We start from the raw sequence: 8,998 nt of genomic DNA on the forward strand, positions 1-8,998 counted from the left end.
ATAGGTTGCGGATAGTGGAGTGCTCCATACGGAGTAGCTGCAACTGCAGTCACGGACAATTCAGCGGGATCGAGTGGAGAGTCTCAGTGAGGGGACATGTGACACCGGCTTTTTCTTAAATACTGATTGCCAATGATGCTCGATATGACAAGGCGAGTTATTGGCGCCTTTAAAACACCAATGGCCATCATGTTCCCGTGGCAATCTGTCGTATAGTCCCGAACGGGCTTGACGAGGATCGCCACTTCCACCATGCAACAACATCATCCCTGGTTAACATTATTTTTATAGTGCGTTTTGACAGTTGTTCGGGCGAAAAGTCGAAGTCAGGTAGTGGCCTTCATTCGTTGTGGAACGATTTTCTATTTGTTATTCCTTCTGTCAAAAGTTGTATTGTTGTAAAAGATAGGACGTAATTTAATGTATTAATTTATTTAAACTCTGGATTTATTTGTAAATACATTTTGCGTTACATAGAAATGGCGGCAGCTTTAGCCAAAGGTGAAAATTCAGCTGAGATAGAAAACGGTCTAAATGTTGAGGAAGATTCGTCTATATTAAAGCCTCCGCCTATTACTAAAAGAGAAAGAAAAGTATCGCCCAGTTTGCATTTGAACGATGTGTTGTTCACAGATCCAATGTCTCCTTCATCTTCGTCGTCTGCCAGCAAGGACGAAACATTCGAACCCTCTATTGAAATGATGGTAAATGACTTTGATGATGAGCAGACGTTGAACGAAGAGGAGAGTTTAGCAGCATTAGAATCCCATGATGTTCAGGAGGAAATCGATACATTGAAACAGGAAAGTGAAATACCTTTGGAAGAGTTACTGGCCAAGTACCAATCATTGCCACCAATTGACTTTGAACCTCTTCGTAAAAAGTCCAAAAAGTCATCCAACAAGAAAAAACACAAACCAAAACCGAAATTCGGTGCAGATCTGCATCAGTTACCTACCGAGGGCGCAGAAGTAGATAAGGATAACAGTGAGGAGACTTTATCCCTGCAAGATGTGATAAGAGGTAATGAGATTACAATTGAAGGTAACGAAGAAAGAGAGGTGGCAGATGAAGAAAAAGCCGTCGACGAGGACGCAGATGAAGATCCTTTGGAAGATACCAGCCAAATTACGGAAACTGGCGAAATGCCCATGGTACGACGGACACACTTGTTGGATTTATATCCCGAAGGCACTTTCGGCTCCATTGCTCCCACAACCAACGGGAAAGGTACGTTATTGCAATAAAGAAATGACTTTTGACGTGACACTTTTTTGATAAACTTTACATACGAAATTGTACGTACATTAGGGGAAATGTATATAATTTTCTTTCATTAGAAATAAGATAGGACTCTAAAATGTTTAACAGATAACCACCGCTGAACATTTTTCTGGTGGTTCTGCCAAGGTTCGAACCCAGGCGTTCAGCGCCATAGGCGGACATGCTAACCTCTGCGCTACGGTACAAAATTGCGCCATCTAGGGGTTCACAAAGTATAATCGAGAGATCGGTTTACATAGGAGCTATATCAGGTTATGGAACGATTTGAACCATACTTTGCTCGGACGAGGTCGGATGAGCAAAGTTGTGCTTCAAGCAAAACGAGGAAAATAACGTAAACTGCATACCAATGACGATTCATTTTAACACAAGGTTATAGTGCAAAACAAATTTAAGTTAAGTTCAAGTTTATTTATTGAGCCTTTTTAGTCTAAATTATGTTTGTATGAAGGGCTTTGAAGTCGGAGTAATCAATAAAGTTTAAAATAACAACAATGAGTCGACCGAACGAAGGCACACGAAGTTGCTTACACTGTACTTGTGCTACTGTTGTTTTGTTATTGCCCATCTCTGGTCTAATGGCTGGTGCTATGTTCGTTTTCCACCGTTGAAAACCCTTTTTGCCGCGATTACTTTTTTGAAACATTACGAAAATAACAATTTTATTAAAATTTTACCATAAGAATTGAGGGAATGTCCTATTGAATGAAAAAAAGTATTTTTTTTTGCTTTTAAATCTACTATCTACAAAAAATAATCGGCGAAAAATATCGAGAAAAGCGAAAATAGTACCACATTTAAAACAATAACATGTGTTCGGGTACTCAAAAATTAGTTAACATTTGCACTAATTGTTGCTGGAAGTCGTTCGCGTAATTTATTTGCCAGCAGAATAAAACGGGGGAGTGCGCGAGAGCAAGCTATATTTTGAGAGTTTGGTAATTGAGAGCTTGCAAACTTTTACTGGAGGTTTATTTCTTAGCAGAAATTTGCTCCTCGAACAGCTGTTTTATAAAAAACAGCTGTTTATTTATATTCTGTATATAAAATGTGTTTGTGTACTCAAAAATTTGTGGAAATTTGCACAAATTGTTACTGAAAGTCGTTAGCCTACTTTATTTGCCAGCAGAATTTGTAACACTGTACTATAAAATGCTTTTTTCAGTTACACTGTTAAAATGTTAATTTTTCAAGAATTTTAAATTTAATCTGAAAATCTGATTACTTGATTGTGGCTGGGGAGCCCAGCACTTATCGTCTTTTAAATTATATTGTACCTTTTATTCAATTATTTTCAAAAATTTTAAATTTAATCCAAAAAAAAAAAACACAAATAAGTTTGTGGTTAGGCTCTTATTAACTTCAATATTATATTGAACCTTTTATTCAACTCTTTGCTAGAATCTATATTATTTTTTTTTTATTAATGTAATTCCCAACTAAGGTTTTTCTTACTGTGAAACACGTATTTTAGGCAAATAACGCTTAGTACTATTGAAATAAATAAAAAATGGGTTATAAGATATTTTTATAGAATAAACTCATATCTAGCTATGGGTACCTTCCCCTAAATACAAAACCCTTAACGGTACTTCCCATATTTACTTACCTTTAGACAGTTGTGAAATTGGCGTCGAACTACAATTGTGTAATTAGATTATTGAAATTATTTTGTGGTTTGCCAGCGAAAGAACATTATCTCCTATACCTACTTTTTATTTTTGCAGATATTCCTTTGGAAACTTTATACGGCGTAGAAGAAGAAGTGGAAGAGGAAGACGACGAAGAATATAAAAAGAAAGTAATGATAGGATCTTCTTATCAAGCTTTTATACCAAAAGGCTTGTCACAATATGGAGACATTTTACCGTATGAAAATGAAGACAAACTTATATGGGAGCCAAGTCAAGTTAGCGAACGGGAGGTAGAAGCATACTTACTTAAAATAAGGGATATTAATCGAAACCAGGGAGCCGACGAGGAATCTACGGATTTTGAAACGATGAGCACTACAAATAAAGAGAATGCAGATTCTACTAGAAATAACGACAACATGGAGAACAACTCGCTATTAGCAAATGGGGAGAAAAGCGGCATTTCGCCATTGGGTGTTACAGATGATGTGCCGGCTGCTGTTGTTAAAGATAACGAACAAGTTAGAAAACGTTTTGAGTTTTATATAAACATATAATTTATTACTGAAATTATTTTGTATAGGCTCTGCATTTATTGGTGCAATGCGGCTATGACTTCAAAGAAGCCTTGCGGCGAAAACGGTTAAACGCTTTACCTATGAATGACGGCATGAGCTTATGGTCAGAAGAGGAATGTCAGAAATTCGAGGAAGGCATACAAAAATTCGGTAAAGATTTTCTTAAAATTCGCCAGAACCAAGTAAGTATTTTGTAGTTCATAAAAACATATCATAAACTTGATGCAATGTATCATCTTATATAAATCTCTGTAAACAAAATAGGTGCGTACACGCACTATGCGTGAATTGGTCCAATTCTATTATCTATGGAAAAAAAGTGAAAGAAGAGATCATAATTTTGCTAACACCGATACGGTGGACCATATGGATATATACTTAAACGAAGACAATGAGTATGGATCCAATCCATCGTCGCTTACTCCGGTAGGATCTCCAGTAAATAACCCTGCTACCACTACACGTAGAAATTCTCACAAAAATATTTCCATAATGATCAATACATCTGCGATAATAAATAGCGGTAGTACCTCATCAACGGCGTGTTTAGAAAAATCTGCGCAACATAAAAAACGTTCTGGCAACAACCATACTGATTCAATTAATATAGACATTAACACCTCAACCACCTCCGTAATGGCGCCCACTGTAACTCATCCCAAATGATGACAGTCGAAGTCAAAGGGAAAACGTTCTAAATATCGTTTATCAACACGTTCGAGGACGCAGCAGCAAAGTCCGAATTTCCGTTTGCAGAGGAAAATCAAACGTATTGTGGCCCATAGATGTTTCCGGAACAAGAAGAATTTGCGTCATGTTACAACCTGTAGTATTACAGCACTTTGAATATTTCACTATTCCAGCTGGTTGTTACGACATCCAACAGAGATTTATTCTGAAAAAATACTTAAGCAATAGGATATAATTTTTTAAGCAGCTTAATTTATTTTTTTATTATTGTGTATACAATGTTTTGTTGTATGTATTGTTTTCTTTTTGTGTAATACACAAATACTTTCTTCCGATCGTTGTTCTTAGTATATATATTAGGACATACATATATCATAATAAACTCAGAAACGTCGCCACATGTGTTTATTTGTCCTTCTTAATAATCTCAAACATTTAAGGGGAGCATGAAGGTCAGTGTAGCTTTCGGCACATAACAGGATACATAGGACTGCGAGCTCACTTAAGCAAAATCGGTGCGGCAAATGATAGCACGTGTAGAGCATGTGGGGAAGAAGATGAGACGTTGGAGCGTTTCCTGTCATTGCCCTGCTTTCGCGCCCAACAGACACCGGTACTTAGGTGGGGACAGGAGCGAGGTGTAGCAAACGATTAAGGATGTTGTAAGTAGCACGAAATTCCTAACTTAGATTTTTTCGAGGTTACTTTTTATTATTTAGAGCGCACAACAAGTCGATTACTGGCTTAGGTTTATGTCCATAGTGGCATGGGGCGGATTAATATCCGCAACCTCTTTTCAACCTAGCCTAAGGAGAAATATGTAAGTAGGTTTTTGATTTGCCACTCTAAGCTTTTTTTGAAAGTTACTACAATACTTTCAAAATTTTTGGAGTAGTCATACAAGCACGCCAATGGCGCCGAACGCCTAACATTTTTCATATGCGGGTGTCCCTTTACCAATGCTACAACAACTACAAGAACAACAACAACACAAACCAAAAATCTCGAGCAGTTACCTAATTGTTTCTGTTTTTGAGATTTTCACGTAGTGATACGATTATTTTCCCTATTAAAATGTGCCAACTATGAGAAGTCGTGTTTAGTAAGAGTCTAGAATTTAATATATATCTTTAAACTGGTTGTTACTGTTATACTTGGCTACGATATTCCGGCAAGTTCATGTGTAATGTTTATCGTTATCATGGGAAGCTGAGCTAAGAACTACCGGGCGTATCCAAAGGTTGTGGATAGTAAAATGCTCCATGGGTATAAGGGGTAACTGCAATTGCAGTTGCGGACAATCAGTGGCATCGAATGAAGAGTCTCAGTGAGAGGCCGTCTGACGAGGCGAGTAAATGGCTCCTTTAACGAAAACCAATGACCTTAACGTTTTCGCGGCGATCGGTTTCATGGATAGGAACGATATTGCCCACATAGGGGGCTTGACGAGGATTGCTTCCTCCACATGCAACAACGAATAGTTTTAAATTCTAGTTATCAATAGTTAACAACAATTATCAATCAATTATCCAGCCATTGTGCTATGCAAACCGTTTTGAATCCTTACAATCAAATTTTAATACAGGCGAGTACATTACATCATTGCGGCAATTTTTTTTCTCCTTTTTTACATTAACAGCTATGAACTCCCTATAAGGGGAATATTTTCATGTGTTATCCTCGACAACATTCTCCCTTGTAAAGTCTACAAAATTACACCTTACAAAGCCATTCTTGATAATGCCGTAAAACCCGTCTTTTGTGTAGTGATGGTGTTAGACATAGAAGAAGCATAGCGTAAAAAATGCAAATATATGTTTGTGTGCAGTATATACGAGTATAACAACAGACAAAAAAAACACAGCACACTAAGCCGAACTTAACGGAAGCGTATCCGGAAAAAAGTCATTTGCTTCTACGTAAAAGTTTCTCTCTCCCGCTCTTGCAAATAGAGCGCGTGAACTATACGTTTGTATGTAAGTAAACAAGTATGGTGATGAGGGCTTAGTTAAAGTTTTCAAAGTGATCTTGGCGTCAGTTGGTAGTGCAGAGGCAACGTGTGGCATCGTTTGTTTGGAGCAGGCGCATCTCGAGATTTTTTAGAGAGATTTTATTTCTTTAAGTGTTACTTTGTGGCTGTTGTTCGTTTACGGCAGAATGCAACACCATCACCAAACATCGTCAACGGCTAATCTTAACTTCACCAACACAGCAAAATTACCAATTGAGACAGTGAAACGATTAATTGCCTCGGTGTCACGGAGACCTCATCTGTGGATACGAACAAATAATGGCCAAAAACGATCTGATATACATTTATTGTGGCAACAAGTTAGTCAAGAGGTTCATCTGCCAGGTAAGTTGGCAATGAAATACATAGGCGTATGCATACATATATGCATGTACTTTATATACATTCGCAGTTAAGGCATTGAGCACTAACACTCTCAGGCATCTGTGTATTTGTTAACAACGTAAACGGACAACAACTACGTTCATTTGAGCCGTTTTGTTGTTTGTGATTTTTCGTTTACAACGACGGGGATCAAAGGGAGTATTTAAAACATGTCTAAGGGTCTCCCTAAATGAAAGTCCAAGCGCTTTTATTCAATACGTCAATACGTTAAGCCAACAGCTGATTTCAAATAATAGACCATGGGAGAACAACTTGCATCTTTTTTAAATTGATCAATATAAATACAACCTAACAAAAAAGTATACAATTATAAAATACGCATGAAAGTGATTATACAAATATAAATTTTGCCCATAAACATTCCACTAAGGAACAGGGCCAAATTTCTTACATATCAATGAGTGCAGTCCGATTCAAGTTTAAGCTCAATGATAAGGGGCCTCCTGTTTATACCCGGGTCCGAAAGGCGTGCGCAGTGCAATACCTCTTTGGAGAGAAGTTTTACATGGCATAGTGCCTCATAACTGTTGCCAGCATTAGGAGGGGAAAACCACCGCTGGAATTTTTTCCTGATGGTCTCGCCAGGATTCGAACCCAGGCGTTAAGCGTCATAGGCGGATTTCAATAAAGCTATGGGACAGGGGGAAAACTTCTCACATACTTAATAAATGCTGCCCGACTCAAGTTTAAGTTCAATGATAAGGGATCTACTTTTCATAGCAGATTTGTTTGTATGTACATTACAACTGCTGCTTTTGATTAAGATGCATTTAACAGAATGAACAACTTAAAGTGTCTTTCGCCATTCGTTTATCTGGCAAACATTTAGCTTGAATAACGGATTGGTTTTGAGCTTATTAAACCGAGGGAAGCTTTTCTCGCAGCAAAAGCGCTCTCCGATTTCAGTTTATTTCAATGATTATTTTGATCAATTTTGTTTGTCGCGTTCAATCGAATGAATGATTTACGTAGCGGATTAGTAAGAAGATAATAACATGTGGAAAACTGTTTCGATTTTCTAGCCGACATGCTAAGGAACATATTGAGCTGAACAAATAATGCGGCTTTAAATGAAATGAGTTTTAAAATTTTATATGTTTTGTATTTGCAGCTGACATTTGTCGAATAAAATGGGGGCATCTTAGAGATAATTTTCGCAAAGTTTTCATACGCAACACATTATCGGCTGAGCCTCCCACGACGTGGCGTTTTTATAATGACATGCGGTTTATGGAACCTGCTGTTGCGGAAAATGTAATGCGCCATCATCGCCTTAGAGAGCAATCCTTTTACTGGCAGGAATTACACAATGCCGGGCATCGAGAGCGGGAAAGCAACTCTTCGAACAACGTTCAAGAAGCACACTATGACAATAGATTGCAAAACCAATATCATTTTTCCGAATTTGCCGCCATGTTTCAAGATAATAGCACACCAAACAAGCGCATTAAATTGGAGGCTTCAGAACCATCAGAGACGTCAGCGCAATGTACAACTTCTTATCTAAAAGAGGATAAGGCGGAAATGAATTATAATCATATGAATGGCCCACAAGGAGACTTTGAGGACGATGACGATGATGATGATGATGACGACCAATTTGACGAAGATGCTGTCTCAACAGAGGACAATTTTCAAAGTGTCAATGAAAAGGCAAATACTGATAAATCTACACCACTAGATGTAAACAGTGCCGAGAACAATAGATTTAACAAAATTAATGTTATTAATTTTAAAATGCACCAGGAAATGGCCACGAATACCGAGCCATGTTTGTTGGATTCAACTGAAGAAGACTCCGACCGAATGTTTTTACTGAGTTTATTGCCGTACCTTAGAAAAGTTAAAGAGCAAAGAAAACTACAGGTTAGGCAAAAATTGCAGGACGTTTTAATAGAAGAATTTGGCTAATTTAAAAACTAGTTGTTTCTCTTTGCTTTATTCGTAGTGCTGAAAGCAGTTAAGAAAACGCAAACTTTATATTTTATATTTAACATGTAATAGAATGTGTTAAAAAAGCATATTGATATTTGTACGAGTATGTGCTATAGTTTCATAACACACATATTATTTTTTATGTTTCAAAAGACAAATAAAAAGCGAATGCTTATTAACTTAGTGAGCAATATCTATTTTGATATAACAAATGTCTTTGAAACATTTTTTAAGAGTAAATGTTTAAAACAAATATTTTATATGTATTCCACTTAAGATTTTATCATAAGTAAACGCAGAATGGTAGATTTGCAATATGACTGTCAATCAAAAGTATTATTAGTTTAGTTTTAAATTAATATACCTATATTATTTGTCCAACCATTATAATTTTCAAAATAAAACACTGAATTCTTTTTATGGAATAGTTTCTGAACACAAATGTTGTACAAATTATATCT

At 36.9% G+C, this 8,998-nt stretch overlaps 2 protein-coding genes across 2 annotated transcripts; both read left to right on the forward strand.

Annotated features, from left to right (window-relative positions):
- Positions 1–364: 364 nt before the first annotated feature.
- Positions 365–4,590, forward strand: LOC106096119 (mesoderm induction early response protein 1). Its single transcript, XM_013263704.2, has 4 exons — positions 365–1,230; positions 3,012–3,439; positions 3,502–3,678; positions 3,761–4,590. Exons 1-4 carry the CDS (start codon positions 480–482, stop codon positions 4,160–4,162), a joined length of 1,758 nt encoding a protein of 585 aa, XP_013119158.2. The 5' UTR covers positions 365–479; the 3' UTR covers positions 4,163–4,590.
- A 1,279-nt stretch (positions 4,591–5,869) lies between these two features.
- LOC106096120 (uncharacterized) lies at positions 5,870–8,779 on the forward strand. Its single transcript, XM_013263705.2, has 2 exons — positions 5,870–6,542; positions 7,714–8,779. The coding sequence occupies exons 1-2, from the start codon at positions 6,344–6,346 to the stop codon at positions 8,511–8,513; spliced, it is 999 nt and encodes a 332-aa protein (XP_013119159.1). The 5' UTR covers positions 5,870–6,343; the 3' UTR covers positions 8,514–8,779.
- The last annotated feature ends 219 nt before the right edge of the window (positions 8,780–8,998 follow it).

This window comes from Stomoxys calcitrans, chromosome 5 (genome assembly GCF_963082655.1).
Source record: "Stomoxys calcitrans chromosome 5, idStoCalc2.1, whole genome shotgun sequence".
In the NCBI taxonomy this organism is placed as follows: domain Eukaryota; kingdom Metazoa; phylum Arthropoda; class Insecta; order Diptera; family Muscidae; genus Stomoxys; species Stomoxys calcitrans.

Coding starts and splice junctions, on each gene's coding strand:
- LOC106096119 (XM_013263704.2), top strand. CDS start 480: ATGGCGGCAGCTTTAGCCAAAGGTGAAAATTCAGCTGAGATAGAAAAC. Junction 1,231..3,011: donor TCCCACAACCAACGGGAAAG/GTACGTTATTGC, acceptor TTATTTTTGCAG/ATATTCCTTTGGAAACTTTA. Junction 3,679..3,760: donor TTAAAATTCGCCAGAACCAA/GTAAGTATTTTG, acceptor TAAACAAAATAG/GTGCGTACACGCACTATGCG.
- LOC106096120 (XM_013263705.2), top strand. CDS start 6,344: ATGCAACACCATCACCAAACATCGTCAACGGCTAATCTTAACTTCACC. Junction 6,543..7,713: donor TCAAGAGGTTCATCTGCCAG/GTAAGTTGGCAA, acceptor TTGTATTTGCAG/CTGACATTTGTCGAATAAAA.